Below are 23,841 nucleotides of genomic sequence, written 5' to 3'. Positions count from 1 at the left end.
TCTCTGAACCAAAGTTGCATCAAAAGTTGCACCAAAGTAGTGCAGGCACCTTTTTAAAAGCTGCTGTAACTTTAGGTTGCACTGATTTTAACGGATGCCATTGAAAAGAATGGGCTGCGACTTGTCCCAAGTCACATGAAAAGTGGCACAAGTGTGAATGGAGCCTAAAACAAGAAAATGTTCTGTGTAAACGAGGTGATACCAGCAGAGAGGTGTTGCTTTGGACACCACAGGCAGTGTTTTTTTTTTCAGGTTCTATTCATTGAGTGATGTGCCTTACTTTGTTGGCAGAATTGTCATATTCAACACCTTGATACCAATGTACTGCTGTCGTGATAATAGGCAACAATTAGGGGATGGTCAATGTAGTCCTAGCCATAGCAATAAACATGTGTGAGATTTTCTGCTTAAAATGGAACTCCAGAAACATTTTTTTGGGGGGTAATGCTGTGTACAAAGACATTACCTCTAATGATTATTATCCTAGGTCTGGGTCACTACTGTGTAAGGTAAAAATCCTAAGAAAGTAGAAACGCTGCACACCGGAGCCCAGACTCTATACAGAGAGATGAAGATACAGCTTCAGCTTTAAGTGGATGTAAACCCCACATATATCCAGTGAAGTAAACAGCCTCAGATGATACATAGAGATGAAACAGGTCTCCCTACATAAGTTTTATCTGTATATCTGCTGTCTTCAGCTTTTTACACTGTTTAGAAAGTGACTTTTGTGTTAGAAATTGTTCTTCCTGTTCCAGCACTGGGTGTGGAGTCATGGTATACACTGTGTGACAGCTGATTGGAGGAAAGGCACACCCCCCCCCCTCCACATAGGCAGCGGAAGGAAGAAGCATGCAGAGCTGTGCTCTATAAAGACCAGCTCTCTGCTAATTTATCTCTAAGCACACACCTGACACAAATTTCCAGCTGCTTCTATCTCCTAGGTCAGAGAACTTGTTTTTTTTTTTTTTTTTTTTTTTTTTTACTTTATTTTTATTTGCATGTAAAATTTAAAATTTATTACAACATTTCCCAAATTGGGATTCACATATTATGCATTAATTTTATAAAAGGAAAGAAAAACAAACCCAATCAGCATTCCCCTCTCTCCTCCCGCCCCGTCCCTCCCAAAGGATCTCCTCCTCCCCTCCCCATCCCTAATCCTACCAACTTCCTAAAGGTAATTATGCTGGGCTGTTTATTTCAAAATATTTAATTGTTTTTTTAAATTCAATCCATTTTCTCCATTTCCTTTTCATATTTATTGGGTTCTCTACTTGCGTGTTACTTATGTACTCCATATTGAAATTTATGTCTATCTTTTTACACCATTCCTTCACGTTCGGGCTCTCTTCTTCTCTCCATTTTTTTGGTATAATTCCCTTGGCTGCATTTAGCAGGGTTGGGACCAGCATCATTTTGTATTTTTTTAAGGGAATAGTTGTTTTGTGGAAAAGGCAGACCCACGGGTCGTCTGATATTATTATTCCTGTCATTTCTTCGATCAGTTGTCTAACCTCAGTCCAGTAACCTCTTATCCTCGGACACTCCCAAAATATGTGGTACATTGTTCCTATACTACCACATTTCCTCCAGCATTTATCTGTCTTGTCTGGTTGGTATTTATTTATTACTTCTGGAGTGATATACCATCTTGTTAAACATTTATAATTTAATTCTGTTGTGCTTACATCCATAGCAGAGGATCCTACCGCCCCTAGTATAACCTCAAGTTCCTGTCTTGACAGTTGTGTCCCTATTTCTTTCTCCCATTTAGTTATATATGGGGGTCTCTCCAGACTATGCCATTCCGTCAACATTTTATATATCTGAGATACACCATGTCTCTGGTTAGAGGAGTAACTCAGCTTCTCTATGTTGTTAAGATCTTTTTCCGACCTAATCGGCTGTGGCAGCGACCTAACAAAGTGTTTCAACTGAAGATATCTCCAGTCATCCAATTTCATATTTTTATTTTCTTGTTTTAATTTCTGAAGTGATTTTATGTGACCTTTGTGAATGATATCTTTTAATTGCGTGTTTCCTACCCAGTTCCCAAATTTTTCTTCCTCTCCTGGTGGGAAGTATTTAGTGCCATTTAGTGAAATCATAGGTGAATTGTATTCCCATTTCATTTGTTTGTTAATCCCATCCCATACTTTATAGACTACTTTTGTCAATTCGTGTTCTCCTTGTGTTTCTCTATATTTTGGTGGTATCCATATTGTTTTGTGAAGGTGATTGTTATTTTGTGCACATTCTATCTCTACCCATCTTTTTTCCCTTTCTATTTTTGTCCATTCTACCATTCGTGTAATAATTACTGCCTTATAATATCTTTCCATATCTGGTGTTGCTAACCCTCCTTGTGTTTTACCTCTTGTTAGAATTTTATATTGAACTCTAGGTTTTTTCCGCTGCCATATATATTTTGTTAGTAAAGTTCTAATTGCTCTGAAGAAGGTTGCGGGGATGTTTATTGGCAATAAAGAAAAGGTGTATAAAATCTTTGGAAGAATATACATCTTAACTACGTTATTTCTTCCGATCCAGGAAATTTGATTATTTGATTTCCTTCGTATTTCTGTTTTTATTTCGTTCAATAATGGTATATAATTAATTTGATATAATTTTTTTATTTGTGGTGTTAAATATATCCCTAAATACTTTAATTTGTCTTTTGTCCACGTATACGGGAAATATGTTTTTATTGTTTGTTCTTCTTGAGTATTTAACCTTAGGTTGAGGATCTCTGATTTTATAGGGTTTATTTTAAAGTTTGATAGTCTACCATACTCTTTCAGTTCCTTTTGAATATTTGGGAGTGTAATCCTAGGGTTTGTTATGATGAACAGTAGGTCGTCGGCATATGCCGCGACCTTATGTTCATCCTGGTTTATCTCTACTCCTTTTATGTCACGGTTTTGTCTAATTTTTGCCAATAATGGTTCTAAGGTAAGGACGAACAATAGAGGCGACAGGGGACATCCCTGTCGCGTTCCATTGCTCATTCCAAATCTTTCCGATAGGCTCCCGTTTATTTTAATTTTTGCCATGGGTTTCTTATATAATGCTTCTATCCATTGTCTCATTCTTGGGCCAATCCCTATATTTTTTATCGTTTCTTTCATGAAGTCCCAGTCTACCCTATCAAAGGCCTTTTCGGCATCAATCGATAATAGGATGGAGGGGACCTCATATTTTTTTGTTTTTTGTAGGAGCAGCAAAGTACGAATTACGTTATCTTTCCCTTCCCTACCAGGGACAAATCCAGTTTGATCCGGGTGGATCCACAGTTTTAATAAATCTTTTAGTCTTGTTGCCAGAATTTTCGCAAATAGCTTTGTGTCTGCGTTTAGCAACGCAATTGGCCTATAGCTAGAGCAGAGGGTTTGGTCTTTCCCTTCTTTCGGTATTATCGTGATATAGGCCAATAAAGATTCTTCCCTTAATTCTTCTTTCCCAATTCTGTTCATATAATTTTGCATTTTTGGGATTAATATTTCTTTGAATCTTTTATAATACCTTACCGTGTATCCATCCGGACCTGGCTTCTAAAAGCTCCAATTTATCTCCTAGAATTTTAGGTAGATTTGCTTCCCTAATATATTTTTGGATCTCTTTTATTCTTTCCTGTCTTACATCAGAGGTTTCTTCCTTTCGCACGTTATATAAGGTGTTATAATAGGCATGAAATACCTTAGCTATTCCTGTGGTTGAGTTAATTATTTCATTTTTACTGTTTTTGATTTTTTCTATGTAATTTTTGGATTTCCCCTTCGTCAATAATCTGGCTAAGGATTTCCCTGGTTTATTTTCAAATTTATACCTATATCTAGCTATCTTATTAAATTGACTTCTGGATTTTTCCTCCAGTAGTTCTTTCAATTCATCTCTTTTTATTATTAGATTTTCTTCTGTTTCTTTTTTAATTTCTCTTTTATGTTTTTGTTCTAATTCGTGTATTTCTCCTATTAGTTTATTGATTGAGTTATTTCTCTCTTTCTTTTTTTTTGATGCTAAGGATATCAATATTCCTCTGATGTAGGATTTATGTGCTTCCCAAAGTGTGGCCGATGAGGTTTCCGGTAAATCATTCTTTTGGAAATAAAACTCTAATTCTTGTTCTAGTCTGTTTCCTATTTCTTCATCTTGAATTAATTCTTCATTTAACCTCCATATTCCCATATTTTTATGATTATTTGGTATCTCAATTGTTAATGTTGAGGGGGCATGATCGGATAGTGTGATTGTACCTATTTCTGTATTTTTTATAAATTCCACAAGCCGGTGGTCGATAAAGAAATAGTCTAATCTTGAATACATTGAATGTACTGAAGAGTAGTAAGTATAATCTCTTTTTTTTGGATGTTGAACCCTCCATGCATCTATTAATTGAGTCTGATGTAATTTTTTCCTTATTTTTCTGAGTTTTTGTTCTCCGAGCGTCCTTACGACCGATGTACTATCAACATTTGGGTTCATACAAAAATTTAAATCTCCTGCGATTATCAGGTAGCCTTTTTTAAAGCTTTCTAAATCATACAGAATTCTCCCTAGATATTCACTCGGATTTTTATTTGGGTTATATATATTCGCTAATGTCAGATCCATCCCTCTTATTTGGCCTTTAAGAAAAATATACCGGCCGTTTGGGTCTGTTTTAATTTCTTCCAGGGAGAATTCTGTATTTCTTGCCAGCCCTATTGCTACCCCTCTCGCACGTTCTATTGGTGAGTCCCCATAGTACCACTTAGGGAAGTATTTGGAATAAAGTTTTACGTTTGAATGTATGGAGATATGTGTTTCTTGTAGGAAAGCTATATTTGCTGCTTCTCTTCTCAATTCATCTAAGATTTTATACCTTTTTATGTGGGAATTTAATCCTCTTACATTATAAGTTATTATTTTTATTTGTTCATTTTTCATTTTTAATTTTTGATCGGTCCCGCTCTTGCTCGAGCGTAGTAGGGCTGAGTCGGTCGGAGTCTCTCTAGTAGAACATTACCCATGTTGGTGGATTGATCCTTCCTTAGCATTTTTATTCTTTTTTTGGTAGTAGGGATTTCCCCTCCCCCTCCTCCCCCCTCCCCCCTCCCCCGCACCCCATCCCTCCTCCCTCCCTTCCCCCACCCCACCCCTCCCTCCCTCTCCCTCCCTTCCGTCTCATATTGATGTTTCCTTGATCTACTTTTGATCTCTGGGTATCTAGTTGTGTCCTTGGGTTAATTACCCTCATACCCATTTCCTTTCGGGGTGATGCTCTGTTGGTCTGACACGTTCTATCCCCTCCACCTCGGAAGGGGGTGTTGGCCGTCTGGGTGGCTGTTCGTCCTCCTTTTTATATCCTGTTCCTCCTCCCCTCCTCTCCCTCCTCCCCCCCCCCTCCCGCCTCCCCCATCCTCCACATAAGGACATATCGAAGTCAATCATCAAACAGCAGGGAGAAAAAAAAAAAAAACCGGATGGGGAGATGGAAGGGGAATTCCTCTGCGGCGGTTTCCCTCCTCTCTATCTTTGATATTTATTCCTTCCAGTTAGTCTCCATTGCTGTTCTTCTGTTTGTGGATTTTCCTCCCATCTTTTTCTACTGTTATCATCTTCGTACCATCCAGGCATGTCTGGCTCTTGGATATCCAATTTTTTACAGAATTCCTGAGTTTCTTCTGGGAAGATAAGTTTTGCAGATCGTCCGTCTTTTTTCCCTATCAGGCATGCCGGAAAACCCCAGTTGTATCTAACTCCTTGTTTTTGCATTTCTTCTATCAGGGGTTTTAAAATTCTCCTTCTCCTCAATGTTTCTGGCGCCAGATCGGTGAAGATCTGTATCTTATTATTTTCTGTATTTATAAAAGTTTTATTTTTCTTTAAATTTTCCCAGATTTGTGCTTTGTCTGTATAGTTTTGAAATCTGATTATCACATCCCTGGGTGACTCTACTGGAATTCCTGTTGGTTTTCTTATGCGATGTACTCTTTCAATCTGCAATTGTTCGTTTTCTCCTCTTCCTAATACTGGGTTGAGAATTTTTTGCATTTTTTCTCTTAAATTTTCTTCTTGTAGGTCATCTGTCAGTCCTCGGATCCTCAAATTTTTTCGTCTTGCTCTGTTCTCTTGATCTTCAAGCCTATACGCCAGGTCCCTGGCTTTTTTCTTCGTTTCATTTATTTCTTTTCTCATCCCCTGAATTATTTTTGTCTGAGTTGCTTGTTGTACCTCTAACTCTTCTACTCGTCCCAAAGCATGTCCTAGATCTGTTTGAACATGTCTCAGGTCTGTCTGGATTTTGTTCAGTTCAACTTTTAATGATTTTTCTAATTCTGCAAACATTTCTCGCATGTCTCCTTTTGTAGGGGCATGTTCCTTTATTACACTCTGGTCTTCTTCTTCCTCATTTTCAGTTCTTAGGCTTGATTCTGAGTTTGCTGTACTTATTGGTGATTTATTCAATTCCATTTTTTGACTTTTCTCCTTTGTCTCCCCTCTCTTCTTCCCTGCTCCTAGTTGTTTATCTTGTTTTTCCTGAAAAGTTTTTTCAAGAGGGTTTTCTTGTGTCATGAATTTCTTAATTGTATTTGGACTTGCGGTTGTCCGCGGTGATCTTGCTGTGGCTCCTCCTCTTGTTGTTTTCCCCCTCATCATTCAGAATATGCTTTAAGGCTTCCCTATATGTTTTTCCCGCAGGATAGGTTAGCAGGAGGGAAAAAATAGGGAGGGTGGAGGGTGTTGGGATGTTTTACTGGGGTGTGGATGCGAGTGGACAGGTTATCACTGTGTTGCTTCCTTAGCCGGAAACTACTACAATACAGCGCCCACACACGTTCTCCAGGCTTCGGATTTGCAGTTTTTGCTCTCAACACCACGTTGGATTTACCCCACACCCTTCCTTAAGAGAAATCAATGACTCAATCAAATAGTAGGAAAAATAATTCTTATTCAGCTACATGTATCAGTCCTCTGACAGACCTTGATTGGTGTCGGGAGAAAATAGGTGTTTATCTCACAGCCAATTTTACATGAGGTGGGGTAAGTAAAGAAAAACTTCTGTTGCTACCAATAGATAGTCTTTATTTTATACGTATGAGGGGCTAAATGAGGCTTGCTTGATACTGTGTTTTCTTCCTTCACAGTCCCATTTAAGGCTTTAATTAGTTGTGTAATTATATCATGTGTTGTGGAATTGTTTTCAAAACTACATCAAACTCAGTTAAAGCATTAAAATTATTAGAGTATCCTGTGCTTAAATCGGCATTTTACCAAAGTCTATGGAGAGCCACTCTGCAGGAATCCAGTGTTTTATCCTAGGTAACTCGCAGTTTTGAATTTAACAAAATCTAGATATGGCCTCCAAAGCCGCTGCTGAGGGGATAATCCGAAAGGTTGCTGTGAATTTTCTGCCACAGCATACAAAATTACCATCTTAATTAATGTCATAGACTATAGATCATCTACTGATTCCCAGTTCGTTTGGGTAACATTTATAGTTAAATGAAAGGGTTTTTACTCCCAAACTCACAGTTTTGCAGTGTTACCAGTTGCCTCTGAGGTTTCAGTCCATAGCCGTGCTGTTTCTTGGCTGGTTAGAAAAGGGTGCTTGGGGCCCTGGGTTGTTGTGTGGTGATGCTCCTGTATATTGCTGCAGATCTCTCACGTCAGCCGTGTTCAGGGGGGGGGGGGCATCTCTCTCCTCAGCTCATCATTGCTCCTCCGTTCTCACAGCTCCACAGTGCCTCCCTTTCACACAGCTCCTCAGTCCTTCAGACCGGATACCACCGGACACCCGAGCACACCACCCGGGATCCACGCGACCGGGAGCCCTGGAGTCTCGGAGCAGAGCGGAGCGGCCGGTGAGTAGAGGCTTATGTGGGGGGGGGAGAGAGCTGGGAGTTCGCCTTCCGTGCCGGGTGTATGTCCACTTATCCTCGGCTTATCTTCGGCGGCTGTAAGGCATGTAGCGGCTGGGTTCAAGGTGCGGGTCTCGGAGGGGTGAGATGTCTCGCTTCATCTTCAAACAGCCTTCCCGGCGGCCTACGTGCGTGCCGTCAGGCTCCTCTCCCTCATGACGGATCTGCACTCCACTGAGAGGTCAGAGAACTTGTTAGGAGTTATCATGCTGATAACAGAGGAACTGAGCAGCAGAAAGACACGGGACTTAGGGCTTTGGAGAGAGATAAGTAAATACTACAGATCTATGTGCCCAGGTCAAATTTAATGAATGGGGTTTACATCCACTTTAAGCTCCTCCTGACTACTCTCCTCTGACATGTTTTGCCCCACCCATGGCGCTTAATCATGAAGATGGAGAGTAGTCAGGAGAAGCTTAGGCTGCAGCTGTATCTTCACCTGTCTGTATAGTGGCTGGGCTCCGGTGTGTGGTGTTTCCATTTTTTGTCTTCTGATTTGCTTCTGCTAGCCTGGGTGAGTTTGTTTGAATGACGGTACCCGCTTTGTGCTTTCATCTGCAGGAGAAGGCTTTTAGTACTTTGAGTGGCGCTCCAAGCTCTTTGCATATGCATCACAGGTAAAAATCCTAGTTTCAAGTATGTTGGAAACGTACAGTCAGTGCTGTGGGTATGAGAATTATAAGAGTAGTGGCCTTCATTTAGTGAGGGGATACTTTGTTTACCCTCTGTTTACCCCTTGTCCATTCACAAAACATCTTGTTTCGTGTTTGCAGAATACAAGGTGTCCTGTGTATGGAAAAGAGGAAGGGCAGTTAAATTAAAGGATCTCCCCTTTCCATTCACAGAATGCCTTGTTTTCGCTAAACAGAATCCTAGGCATTTTGCAAATGGACAAGGGGGGAAGGGGAATAAACAACAGGATCTTTTCACTGTATGAGAGCCACATCTCTCATAGTTCTCATACCCACAGCTTCGGAAGTACAGAGCTGGCTGTACTTTAAGGTATGAGTGAAACTAGAATTATTACCCTAAAGAGGTTGTAAACCTCCAAAAAAAATAAATAAATAAAAACCTGAAAGACAAAGGCATAATGAGCTAGTATGCATCGCATACTAGCTCATTTTGAAAAAACTTACTGTACCTCAGAACGAAGCCCCCACAGCGCTGCCCGATCACCGCTGACACGGCCGACATGTTCACCCATCTTCCTTCCGGGTTTGCGTCCTCCGGCCAGCCTCCGTTCACAGCACAGGGCTCTGAAGGAACGGCACGGGCTGATGTCACTGGCTGCATGTAAAGTAAACATCTCCTAAACGGTTCATGTTTAGGAGATATTACGGTACCTATAGGTAAGCCTTTTCATATTACCTTACCTATAGGTACAAGTTACAGAGGAAGCTTTACTTCCTCTTCAACCACTTGCCGACCACCAAACGCAGATTTACTGCGTCAGGGCGGCTCGGCTGCGCATAATCACTTTGATCTACGTGATTATATGCACGCAGTTTCGGCGGCGCACGCGCCACCAGAGGCACGCTCCTGCTGTGATAAGACATAGGGGGCCAGACCGTGGGAGGAGCGGGTTTGATTTCCACCGGCCTCCCGTGATCTTCAGGGAAACTTACAGGAGAGCCGCATGCCTATGTATACAAAGCAGGGGGCTCTCCTGTCACTCAGGCACAGTGAAATCGTGTGACTCACCTAAGCTGAAACACCGATCTCTCTGTGCCTGTCACAGAGCCCCCCCCCCCCACAGTTAGCAAGCACATTTAGGCTCACACTTAACCCCTTGATCACCCCCAGTATTAACCCCACCGCTCCAAGTGTCATTTATATAGTAACAGTGCATATTATTTAGCACTGATTACTGTATTAATGTCACTGGTCCCCAAAAAGTGTCACTTAGTGTTGGATTTGTCCGTCGCAATCCCGCTAAAAATCGCTGATCGCCGCCATTACTAAAAAAAACAAAACAGAAAACAGTCCAAAAATATATCACATAGCTTTTTGGGATTTTCTTTTTACCAAAAATATGTAGCAGAATACAAATTGGCCTAAACTAATAAAAAAAAATTGATTTTTTAAATTTTTTTATTGGGAATGTTATATAGCAGAAAGTAAAAAATATTGTTTTTTTTTTTTTTCAAAAATGTTCGCTCTTTTCTTGTTTATAGCGCAAAATCTAAACACCGCAGAGGTGATTAAATACCACTAAAAGAAAGCTCTATTTGTGGGGGAAAAAAAGGACAGCGTATTGTATTTGGGTACAGCGTTGCACGACCGTGCAATTGTTAGTTAAAGTAACGCAGTGCGGAATCGCAAAAAATGGCCTGATCATTAAGGGTGTAAAACCTTCCGGAGCTGAAGTGGTTAAAGACAGCAGTGATCCAGACCTAGGATAATCATCTTTAGAGGTAACTTAGTTATACACAGCATAAGTAAGGAAAAATATGGAATTCTGCTTAAAAATGTATACAACTAAAAAACGGTCAGGGACATGTATTATATTGGAACAAAACAATTAGGAATATACAAAAAATATTTCCATGAAGGTTCCAAATTATCCAGGTCATAGTACAAGGTATAGCTAGTAAAAGAGAGGCACGTTCAACTGGGCTTGTGCTGTAATATGGCTATTACAGAACAACTACAGTTGAATGAATGAAATTACTACTAGTTAATAGAGGGAGAATGTATTAATTAACCACTTGCCGACCGCCGCAAGTACATATACTGTGGCGGTAAGCCCCTCACAGGCAGAGTGACGTATCGGTACGTCACTAGCCTGTGAAGCTCTGGGGAGCGAGCGTGTGAAGCTCGCCGGCGGCGCGCTCCCGGACCCCCCCGTGCGTGTGACCGGCGGACTCAATGTCCGCCGGTCACTCAGCGATCGTCGGGGGGAGAGAGAGAGAAAGTCAGGCGGCTAGTGTAAACAAGCCGCCTGTCATTCTCACCTGTGTAGAAACAATGATCATACGGTTCTACTATGTAGGACCGTTGATCATTGTTCCTACAGCTCAAGCCACAGCCAATCACAGTTAGAATCACGCCCCTAGGGACACACACAGCCCCTCCCTCTCAAATAAAGTTAACCCCTTCACTGCCAGTGTAATTTTACAGTAACAGTGCATATATATATAGCACTGATTACTGTAGAAATGTCACTGGTAACCCCAAAAGTGTCAAAAATGTCAGTCAAGGGTCCGATCTGTCCGCCCCAATTTCGCAGTACCGCAAAAAAAATCGCAGATCGCCGCCGTTACGCGTTAAAAAAAAACAACAAAAATTACAAAAATCTTTCCCTTTGTTAGTAAACGCGATAACTTTTGCGCAAACCGATCAAAATACGCTTTTTGCAATTTTTTTTACCAAACATATGTAGCATAAAACAAATTGGCCAAAAATGTTACAAAATTTTGATTTTTACATTTTTTTTGGGGGGGGGGGGAATTTCATATAAAAAATGTGAAAAATATTGTTATTTTTGCAAAATTGTTGCTCTTTTTTTGGTTTATAGCGTATGATCAAAAAATCGCACAGGTGATCAAATACCACCAAAAGAAAGCTCTGTTTGTTGGAAAAAAAGGACGTCAAATTCGTTTAGGTACAGCGTCGCACGACCGCGCAATTGTCCGTTAAAGTCACGCAGTGCCGAATCGCAAAATACCCCCTGGTCTTTCAGCAGCCAAATCCTCCGGGGCTTAAGTGGTTAAGCTATGAACTTACAGTAAATACATCTCACTCCTGCTATTTTAAACTTCCCCTGCTGTGTCTTGAAATCTGCCCCATATTTTTCCTACTATATCATTTAAAAAGCAATCTGAATCCGCAAAATATAATATGCTATTCAAAAAGCTTCTACATGTTTATTTAATAATTTAGCAGTTGTAACATGAAAACAGTAAAAAAAAAAAAAAAAATGTGCAAAGTCATTAGCTTTTTTACCTACATTTTTTTTGTGGCAGTTTTAACTAAAAAGTAAATTATGTCAGAATTTTTTTTCACAGTCTATTGGCTACGGAGTGTAATTGAGCCAATAGGGAGGAGATGGGAGAGGAAGGGAAGAGAGAACCATGCATCAACTAGGTAGAGACCTGGCAGATCTTCCCCCTAAAATCAGCAACCATTTTTTAGATAGGTTTAGTCTTATTATGCACTGTATACACGGTACTAGCAGAGATCTGCATAGGATTGGGATGATATTTTTATGGCCAAGGGAGTGTAGATGATGTAGGACAGTTGAACCGAAAAACAGAGAAAGGTGAAGAAAGAGTAGAATGAGTGGCTGGCAAAAAAGCAAGTAAGAAATAAGGAGAGAAGGAGTGCTAAGGGACAGCAAGAAGAATACACAAGTCAATTCTAAACCATGCAGTTCATTGTAAACAATAGTTTGCATTATTCTGAGATGAGAATGTTGCCTTTATCAGTTTTCAGCTGGCCACATACTAATAGAATTTTGTTCAAAATGTTTTGGTTTAAGAGCATTCATTCAACTTTCTAATTGTTAATGAGGTCAAATAGACATTTGTCCATGACCACAACAGCGAGAAAATTCAAAGGGGTAGGATGGAAGGTTTTTCCCAAGTGAACAAAATTCTAAAAGTATATGTTGTTTTTGTTTAGGAAAGCCCATTCCTTCTAAAATTAACATGTAAAAGCAAATAAACGTTTTAAGTATTTTTTAATTAATTTTCTTTTTACAAATGTTTGTACAAAAAAAAAAAAAAAAAACTACAAGTGTATTGCCAGTTTAAGTGTGAGGGAGAAAAACAAGGACAGACAACAAAATGATACATTTGATGGCTCTTATTAGGAAATAAGGATGCAAAAATTGGTCGCTCTAGTTCTTTAAAAGTAGATAACTGGTACCTGTAAGAGAAAGAAATAAAAACATTGTAGCCACTTGCTGGATCCAGCAGAGATATATAGTTACATTAGTTACATAGTTAGTTGGGTTGAAAAAAGCCAAGTCCATCTGGCTCAACCAATAAAAAACAGTAAAGAAAACCCAACCATACAATTCCATATACACAATCCTATACCCACAGTTGATCCAGAGGAAGGTGAAAACCCCCCAGCAAAGCATGATCCAATTTGCTACAGCAGGGGAAAAAATTCCTTCCTGATCCCCCGAGAGGCAATCGGATATTCCCTGGATCAACTTTACCTATAAATATTAGTACCCATTTATATTATGTACACCCAGGACAGAATCCAGGCCTTTTTTAAAACAATCTAGTAAGCTAGCCAGAACCACCTCTGGAGGGAGACTATTCCACATTTTCACAGCTCTTACGTGAAGAAACCTTTCCGTATTTGGAGACTAAGGGTCCATGTACACGGGACGTTGTTAAAAGTCCCTTTGAATGCTGGAATTTTTAGGACGTTTGAAACGTCCGTTCGGTCGTGTTTGTACCCGCGTTTAGCGGGCGTTTGCGTTTAGAACCGTTCCTAGAGGTCAAAAAAATGATTCCCCTTTAAAATGGAAAAACGCGAACGCTAAACGCGGGTCATCGCGTTCGGTCGCGTTTTTGCGTTTGAAACGCCGGGAAACACACGTTCGAACGCAAATAATTGCGTTCTAAAAAAAGTCCCTGAACGCAACTGCCTGCAAATGACTGTAAACGACCTGGTGTACATGGACAGATAAGATAAAATGTAGATGGGTTCAGGGGCTTCTGAAAAAAACGTCCAACTGCTCCTAAACGGTCATTTCCAGCGTCCCGTGTACATGGAGCCTTACTCTGTTTTCCTCTAGATGTAAAGAGTGCCCCCTTGTCCTCCGTGATGAGCTTAAAGTGAACAACTCAACACCAAGTTCACTATATGGACCACTTATGTATTTATACATGTTGATCATATCCCCCCTTAATCTCCTCTTCTCAAGAGAGAATAAATTCAGTTCATCTAATCTTTCCTCATAGCTGAGCTCCTCCATGCCTCTTATCAGCTTGGTTGCTCTTTTCTGCACTTTCTCCAGTTCCCTGATATCCTTTTTGATAATGTAAGGTATAAATATCATCTTGATAGGTGCTACAATTAAAGTGTAACACTTTTACTAAAAACAAAAAATGTACCCCTGTCTCACACATTAAAGATTTTTTGTAAAGATTATTTTGGAGTCCCACTTAATGTCATTTGTATTAGAGCTCACTTATGGATTAACATTTTACTTACTGTAGCTATAGAGACAATATAATTTTATACATATGTTCCCAACAGATTTGAATGCATCAGGGAAATCAGAACAATGGCATTATGTTCCAACTGTGCTAAAGAAAGGTTGTCATCCTTGGTTGTAAGAACTAAATCCCGCTACCTTCAAGGTCACAGATTCTGAGATACTCATTGAAGTTACATTGCTAAGCATTAAAACGTATTCAGGAAACCAATAAAGATTACATTCTTTAAACACTTCTGAAGGTAGATGGCCAGCCCATATCACTTTTTTATTAGTCTTCAATGACTGCAATATGTTGATATAGCCAAGTTAGTCCCACGGGAAAATAATTGCAATTTGTGAAATCAGAAAAATATAGGTTCTTCTTTCATGGTGGAGGGTTCATCTGTGAAATCGATAACTCCTGGAATGACTCTCGCACCGACATATGATATCAGGAAGTGTGTTCAGAAGGATTAAATGAAATCCACTAATTCATAATCAAAGTCTGGTAAATTAAATTGCTGACTTTGCTGGAGCGGTAGTTTGAAAGGGCCAGGTACTGTTTTAGCACAAATACTGGACCAAAAGGAGTATGTGAAAGCGTACACAGAATCAGAGTCTGCAAAAGTCAAGTTGGGATTTTCAGTCTTCCACTGAGAAAATCATGGCACATCTGTCAAGGATATATTCTGAAGCCATTAACAATAACCTATTAGTCTATTTTTATGGCAGGCTTGAAGCTCTAAAATAATATAGGTTGGCAAGATTGGCAAAGTATACCTTTCAGGTGAGGTATCACAGCATGTGGGTCAACTCACAATAATGTGGATGTAGTGACTAGATGTCCCCTGGAATCACTAATGGGGGAAGATAAAGATGAAGATGATTGAGAAGCTTCTGAAGCAACCAACTTTGCCACAATAGCTCTACGTATAGACAGACAACCACATTTCTGGGGTTCCAAAGCAAGACAGTAATAGTGAAGAGTAAAGGGCAAGAACTGAAAATTGCTTCAGAAGCAGGACAGGAAAACAGCCAGTAAAATGATTGTGGAAAGCAAAGCCTTGAAGAGAGTTTGCCTACTAAAAAAGTTAATTTGTCATTATTGTATCTCACAAAAATGAGTACACCCCTCACATTTTTGTAAATGTTTTATTATATCTTTTCATATGACAACACTTAGGAAATGACACTTTGCTACAATGTAAAAGAGTGAGTGTACAGTTTGTATAACAGTGTAAATTTGCTGCCCCCTCAAAATAACCCAACACACAGCCATTAATGTCTAAACTGCTGGCAACAAAAATACGTACACCCCTAAGTGAAAATGTCCAAATTGGGCCCAATTTGCCATTTTACCTCCCCAGTGTCATGTGACTCGTTAGTGTTACAAGGTCTCAGGGGTGAATAGGGAGAAGGTGTGGTAAATTGGGTGTTATCGCTCCCAATCTCTCATACTGCTCACTGGAAGTGCAACATGGCACCTCGTGGCAAAGAACTCTCTGAGGATCTGAAAAAAAGAATTGTTGCTCTACATAAAGATTTCTTAGGCTATAAGAAGATTGCCTAGACCCTGAAACTGAGCTGCAGCACCGTGGTAAAGACCATACAGCGGTTTAACAGGACATGTTCCACTCAGAACAGGCCTCGCAATGGTCAACCAACGAAGTTGAGTGCATGTGCTCAGCATCATATCCAGAGGTTGTCTTTGGGAAATAGACATATGAGTTCTGCCAGTATTGCTGCAGAGAATAAAGGGGTGGGGGGTCAGGCTGTCAGTGCTCAGACCATATGCTACACACTGCATCAAATTGGTCTGAATGGCTGTCGTCCCAGAAGGAAGCCTCTTCTAACGATGATGCACAAGAAAGCCTGCAGTTTGCTAAAGACAAGCAGACTAAGGACACAGATTACTGGAACCATGTCCTGTGGTCTGATGAGACCAAGATAAACGTATTTGGTTCAGATGGTGTCAAGCGTGTGTGGCGGCAACCAGGTGAGGAGTACAAAGATAACTGTGTCTTGCCTACAGTCAAGCATGGTGGTGGGAGTGTCCTGGCCTGGGGCTACATGAGTGCTGCCAGCACTGGAGAGCTATAGGTTCATAAGTTAACCATGAATGCCAACATGTACTGTGACATACTGAAGCAGAGCATGATCCCCTCCCTTCAGAGACTGGGGCGCAGGGCAGTATTCCAACACGACCCAAAACGCACCTCCAAGATGAGCACTGCCTTGCTAAAAAAGCTGAGGGTAAAGGTGATGGACTGGCCAAGCATGTCTCAAGACCTAAACTCTATTGAGAATCTGTGGGGTATCCTCAAATGGAAAATGGAGGAGCGCAAGGTCTCTAACATCCACCAACTCTGTGATGTCGTCATGGAAGTGTGGAAGAGGACTCCAGTGGCAACCTGTGAAGCTCTGGTGAACTCTCTGGTGAACTCCATGCCCAAGAGGGTTTAGGGAGTGCTGGAAAATAATGGTGGCCACACAAAATATTGACACTTTGGGCCCAATTGGAACATTTTCATTTAGAGGTGTACTCTCTTTTGTTGCTAGCGGTTTAGACATTAATGGCTGTATTTTGAGGGAATAGCAAACTTATAAAGTCATACAAGCTGTACACTCACTACTTTACATTGTAGCAAAGTGTAATTTCTTCAGTGTTGTCACATGAAAAGATATAATAAAATATTTACAAAAAAGTGAGGGGTGTACTCACTTTTGTGAGATACTATATATATCGATATCATGTTCTGTGTGCAGCACTGTGTAGAAATATGTCTTTGCCCCATTAGATATAGACTATGTGAAAGGATAGGCTGCCTTAAAGCGGAGTTCCACCCAAAAGTGGAACTTCCGCTTTAGGGAGTCCTGACCCCCTGACATGCCACATTTGGCATGTCATTTTTTTGGGGGGGGGAGCGGGTACCTAGTTTTGACAGGTACCCGCTCCCACTTCCGCTCGGAGCGCCGCGGCGCCCTGAACGGAAGTTCTCCTCTCCCCCTCCCTCCCTGCAATCTTCTGGGACACGTCAGAGGTCCCAGAAGATTGCCGGCCAATCAAGACACGCAGCGTGACTCGCGCGTGCGCAGTGGGTACCCAGCTGTGAAGCCGCAAACTGTCACAGCCGGGTGCCCACAGCAGTGATGCCGGCGCCGAGGGAGAGGATCGAGGCTTCGGGCGGCCGCATCACTGGACCGTGGACAGGTGAGTGAATGGCTGGAACTCCGCTTTAATCTGCATTCCATGCAAACATAAAGGTGTGTGAGAGAAAGGAAGATTGCAGAGCTATGGAAAACCAAAATGTATGCATGTTGATACTACTGCAGTGGAAGAAGTGGGTAGTCTATGTTGGGTTTGAAATGTGACTCATAGAAGGAAGGAGAAAGCTCCGTACTTACCCTACATTCTAAGTTTCCATGGGATCTGTTGATGATGAACTACCTGCAAGCACAAAAGATTGCCTTTGGCCATAGATATGTTAAAGAGGATTACTGATCATCTCATAAAGTGGGCTGTGACTGTTCTTCCAAATCTTCTCTTGCCCAAGATAGATTATTTTATATTATTAGGCCTTCTCCAAGTATCTAACTTTTTAAAATATACACAGAAAAGCCAACCATGCCGTACCATCCACAGGGTAACGCTGCTCGCAAAAAAGGCAGAATCACATTGCTCACGATATGAAATATAGAGAGAAAGCAAAAAAATAGTTCAATGACTATCTACCTTAGTTAATGTGAATGTATAATAATATTGTACGCAGCACTGCCATAATAGGGAGGTACAATAATTTGAGAGCTAAACATAATAGTGCAAATAGTTCCTACCGTTCCAGTAAAGAAGCAATATAAAGTATGCAATCACCTTGATTATTTTGAGTGTCAAGTTCTTGTTTATGGAATGTTTAACTCCTATTTCATTTCCCAATGAAAAATAAAGTGAAAATAATCATGGATCACCTGAACCAATTAGATATTCATTTTTGATGGGTTAAATAAAGGTTAGAAAGGAATGCCTGTTGGTATTTATGCATTTGAAATATCAGCTAATATGTTAAACTTTTTAAATGATATATATTTTATCTGAAACATTGCTATAGGCTACGTTAATTACAAGAGATCTGCTTCTTTATTAGACATGGTTTTTACCACTGTGGTCATAGGCGACTATACAGGAATACTTTGAAGCAGTAATTTACCCATAATAACTTAATAAAAAATAGTATTCTTTATCAAGAAACCATGCATTTCACATAATTGAATATCAAAATTAGCGTGTGCTGTAAATTGCCTCCAGCATTGCTCCTGTTTCTTCTTGCTGGAGGTTAACATTTTGCTGAACCCAGAGCCCCTGAGCAGCAGTACATTTTTAGGTTGTCAGCAGAACGTCCTCTCTGGCCGTGGCTCTAATTTTAGGCACAATGCCAAAAATGAAGAGCAACTGAGCATGTGCAAAGCAGGGTGAGACAGTGTATTACTGCATTTTAAACAGTTTAAGCACCTACTTTTCATGTTTTACATAGCTATACCTGCAAAAGGAGCCAGCCTAAAGTGATCTATCAGGACTTAATTTTCTGACTAAAGTTCCAATTTAACCACTTAAGCCCCAGAAGATTTTACCCCCTTCCTGACCAGGGCCTATTTTGCGATTCGGCACTGCGTGACTTTAACGGACAATTGCGCAGTCGTGCGGCGCTGTACCCAAATGAAATTGACGTCCTTTTTTTCCCACAAACAGAGCTTTCTTTTGGTGGTATTTTATCACCTGTGCAATTTTTTGATCATGCGCTATAAACAAAAAAAGAGCGACAATTTTGCAAAAATAACAATATTTTTCACATTTTTTTATATGAAATTCCCCCCCCCAAAAAAATGTAAAAATCAAAATTTTTTAACATTTTAGGCCAATTTGTTTTCTGCTACATATGTTTGGTAAAAAAAAAATCGCAATTGGTTTGGTTTGGTTTGATTGGTTTGCGCAAAAGTTATTGCGTTTACTAACTAAGGGAAAGATTTTTGTCATTTTTTTTTTAACGAGTAATGGCGGCGATCTGCGATTTATTTTTTGCGGGACTGCAACATTGTGGCGGACAGATCGGATCCTTGACTGACATTTTTGACACTTTTGGGAGTACCAGTGACATTACTACAGTAATCAGTGCTAAAAATATGCACTGTTACTGTAAAAATGACACTGGCAGGAAGGGGTTAACTTTATTGGAGAAGGAGGGGTTAAGTGTGTCCCTAGGGGCGTGTTTCTAACTGTGAAGGGATGTGGCTGTTTGTGTAACAACAGAGAAATACGATCCTGCATAGCAGGACCGTATGATCTCTGTACTTACATCAGGGAGAATGACAGGCGGCTTTGTTTACATTAGCCGCCTGCCTTTCTCCCTCTCCACCCGACGATCGCGAGTGACCCGATGTCCGCCGGTCACACGGGCGGGGGGGTCCGCGAACAAGCGGGGGCGGGAGCACGCCTCCGGCGGCACGCGCTCGCCCCCTAGAGGCTCACAGGCGATCGACGTAGACCTACGTCGCTTTGCCTGTGAGGGGCTGACTGCCGCAGTAAATATACTGACGGCAGTCGGCAAGTGGTTAAGTACATGAAACATTCTGGTTAACCCGTGAAAGTTTAAAGAAATGCATTTACATAGTTAGGGAGTAGGGACATGTTAAAGGACCAGTAAAAGATTCATTAAAGTGATTGCAAACAATCACCTTGTAAAACAACCCGTTCAGTTTAAAATAGAAATGAAAAGCAAACATTTTTGTATAGAAATAAAAAAAAAGAACATTATAAATACCTTTTTTCCCTTTTTTATAAGTGATCTCATTCCCTCTGTTCCCAGCTATATAAGAGCTGGGGAAGGAGAAACAACAGCACACTGATCTTCCCAGTGAATGGCTGTGCAGCGGTGAGGGCAAGTCTGATTATTGGAGGAGAGTACACTGAGTTCCCAGCATAGCTAGAGAACTAACCACGGTTCTCCTGCTTAGTATGATCAGTTTTTAATGGTAAAACAAGGGGACTGGCAGGAACACCAGGGATTTCACACAAAAAAAAAGCAATACAAAGAGAACAGGACACTTTCTCATACAAGTACATGGTACAGCAGGCACATATCAGGAATATGAAGTGTTGGGGTAACAAACACGTTCAATTTCAGACTATTTATTACTATTGGAAGCTTCCCCATTACTACCCAGAACATTGCTAAAACTCAATCACTAGCAAGAAAGCCTTGATGGACGAAATATTAAAGAAGCCAGATTTGAGCAATTGTTTTACTAAAAATTCTAATTCTTCCTCTATCCTCATTAAAAGATTGTGGTTCTCACCTGATAGGGATAATCTGTCCAGAATTCACTTTGGTCCCAAAACCATGGCTTCTGCAGCAATATAAAAATAAAAAGAAGATTGATTTAAGTGACTGATACGTAAAATATAAAAGATATTTTGATTATTGAAACTAAACTCTTTCAGCCATATTAAAAATGGAATGCAAAAATAGTAATGTGCAGGGAGTGGCTCATATTCTATTGTCCTGACAGATTTAACAGGTATGAGTAAAACCATAGAGAAAGTATACCGTATTGAGTTAGTATGTAACGCCAAGGAATGTGTATTTCCTTCAAGATGTTGCAGTCTTTCTTGAACCTGCTACAGTGGCCATGCAGGACACTGGCTCTAAGGAGAAGAGGGGTTGGTTTCACCAAAGTTCAACTAAAAATTTAGACTAAGCCCAAAATCAAAAATGTAATGAATTGCAGATTACCAATCATCAGATGTGGAGGCTGCATAAGTTTTCTTTCCTTAGGCTTTTCCCTCTGTTTTAACCTCCTGTATTAGGGTGCCCCCACTCTGGAAGAAGGAGCATGGGGTCACAGCAGACAGCAGCATTGTCAGTCTGTGGAGGGAGGGGGGGGAGTAGATGTACTAGCAGATTTAGCTACACTAACAATCTGAATCCAAACTCCAGCTCACACTGCAGTAGCACAAGCAGTTACAGTAAGGGCCCTTTCACACGGGCGCTCCGTATGTCCGCAAATCATCCTATTTTTTTTGCGGATGATTTACGGACATAATGTAAGTCTATGGCATTGTGGATGTCAGCGGAATACCATCCGCTGACATCCGATTTTCTTCCTTTCAGTTCTGTTCCGTTTTTTGGAACGGAACAGAACCCTATTTTTCTCCATTCAAAAAACGGAAAGGAAGCAAAATCGGATGTCAGCGGTGACATTCGCAATGCCCATAGACTTACATTATGTCCGTATATCATCCGCAAACGGATGGGATGATATGCGGACATACGGAGCGGATGACACAAGTGTCATCCCCTCCGTGAAAAAAAATAAAAGTCCCGCAGCGGAGCAAAAAACCGGAGCGGCCATGTGAAAGAGGCCTAACAGTTTTTTTTTTTCTTTTGGGATAAAGATTTTACATCAATAAATAAAAGCTGATCGTTGTTGGCACCCCGTCAGTGGTAAATGGTAAGTCTCAACGCTTGTAACTGATATATTTGCAGGAGAGCTTGTTCTATTGAAAAACAACAGATTTTCTGGCCTGATCACCAGGTAAAAATAAAGGCAAAACTAACAAGTGGTAAGCAGCAATATAATAAATGTTTGCTTTTGTGTTTAATGCCCCTTTAACCACTTTCTAACCGCCCGCTGCAAATTTACTGCAGCAGGCTGACTCGGAGGCACAAAACGATGTAGCCCTGCATCGGTCGCGCACGTGGTGCTGGAGGGCGATTTTTTTTTTTTTTAATCAAAAATATGTAGCAGAATACAAATTGGCCTAAAAGGATGAAAAATTTTGATTTTTAAATTTTTTTTTTGAGAATGTTATATAGTAGAACGTGAACATTTTTTTTTTTTTTTCCCAGAATTTGTCGCTCTTTTTTTCTTTATAGTGCAAAAATAAAAATTGCAGAGGTGATCAAATACAACCAAAAGAAAGCTCTATTTGTGGGAAAAAAAGGAGATCGATTTTATTTCGGTACAGCATCGCATGACCGTGGTCATTAAAGGGGCATTAAAGGGGCAAATCCTTCCGGTCCAGAACTGGTTAATTAAAGGATTGGATAGGACTTTCAAAGAAGAATTTGAAATTTCTAAAATACTGTAAATAAGTTAACACTGATATCTGCTTTCCCCGTGCAATAAAAAAAAACACATGATCTGCTAAGTCCTTGTAGCTCCAGAAAGAACATGAAGGAGTATGTTTAAAAAGAAAAACGACCTTGTAAGTAAGAAAATAGCATTACAAGTCCTTTATTACTTAACAGTAGCACTAATTTAATATTCAAGCAAAATATAAATCTTCTGCTTACTTAGTTTAGGCAATGTTTTAACCTAAACTTAATATTTAAAGTTTATCTTCTTAACATTAAAGTGATTGTAAAGTCTTGTTTTTTTTTTTTTATATATATAACAAACATGTTATACTTGCTCCCTCTGTGTAGTTGGTTTTGCACAGTCCATTCAGACACAGAGCTGCCATTCGGCCCCCTCTCTCTCCTGATTGGCTAACTGACTTTGATAGACAGCTGCGGGAGCAAATAGCGACGTGGCTGTAACTCAGCCAATCAGCCAGGCAGCTGATTAACTCGTGGACATTGCTGGACAGAGAGAGGGCTCAGGTAAGTGTTAGGGGGACTGTTACACACAGAAGGATTTTTATGCATAGAATGCATTAAGCTAAAAAAACTTCTGCCTTTACAACCCCTTTAACCTGTAACCTAGTATTTAGGAAATATATCAGCTATATTAGACATAACCACTTCCTCTCTGAGTTCTATCACATGAGAAAGAAGTTTTTTTTTTTAATACAAAGCAAATTTACTTCCTTTTGTCACTACTTTTAGTTTTTTTTCCCAGCGTTAGAACATCTGTAAACATTGTATTGATATCTGTGGTCCTGACTGGGAAATATTCCTCACATTGGGGTAATTTACTAAAGCCGGGGCACTCAGAATCTGGTGCAGCTGCGAATGGTAAGGAATCAGCTTCTAACCTCAGCTTATTCAAGTAGGCTTTGGAAATAAAACCTGAAAGCTGATTGGTTTCTATGTATAAGTAAGCCTGATTTTGCACTCTCCAGCTTTAGTAAATAAACCCCATTCTGTCTAAATAATAGGCATCAGACAAAACAAGTGGGGAAAAATCTCTGAGCGACACAAACATCAAAACAAACCTTTTAGCATGGTGAAGGTTTAGAACCTTTGTAAGGATTTTACCTTTGTCTCCAGTGGGGTGATTTCTCCCCACTTCCTGTCCATGTGATAGATGTCAGACAGAACAGGAAGTAAGGGGAAATCTCCTCTACAGTGATAAAAACAGAACTTGAAACCTCAGAGGTTCTGACCCTTTCCCACTCTTTCCATAACCGAAAAAGGTTTGCGTTAAGGGTTATTGTTCATCTATAGTTCTGTTGTTATAAATGTCACTCCCAGTTGACGTATTAACTAAAGACTGCCAACATAGCATGATTCTTATATGGGTCCTGAAAAATAAAGCATACTGCAGTGGGTCCCAGACACTGCCTGTTTCTGCATGTGGACTTTTGTAGGATTGCCCTCTATTTTTTCCTTATGAGGAGAGATACACACACTTGTGCAATCGTTAATCACTTAAAAAAGTGATATGATGCTAACTAACAACAACTACTAGTAACTAACGATAAGCAAATTGGTCTGACTATGGCTTGCAAGCTGTTTGTTGAACCCATTACAAAGGCCAAAAATTGTGAACTTTAAT

General features: G+C 40.3%; 1 protein-coding gene across 2 annotated transcripts in view; it reads right to left on the bottom strand.

Annotated features, from left to right (window-relative positions):
• LOC309553939 (ceramide synthase 4-like) overlaps positions 1–23,841 on the bottom strand; it is a 205,248-nt gene that overhangs the window by 54,556 nt on the left and 126,851 nt on the right. For both annotated transcript variants that reach the window (XM_082255444.1, XM_082255443.1), the window contains exon 6: positions 20,416–20,466. In XM_082255444.1, the coding sequence (XP_082111570.1) occupies positions 20,416–20,466 (51 nt within the window). The remainder of the gene's footprint in view (positions 1–20,415; positions 20,467–23,841) is intronic.

The sequence above is a fragment of the Pelophylax lessonae genome (assembly GCF_965119305.1).
Source record: "Pelophylax lessonae genome assembly, chromosome: 1".
Classification (NCBI taxonomy): Eukaryota; Metazoa; Chordata; class Amphibia; order Anura; family Ranidae; genus Pelophylax; species Pelophylax lessonae.
This window is presented reverse-complemented; position numbering and strand designations above follow the sequence as displayed.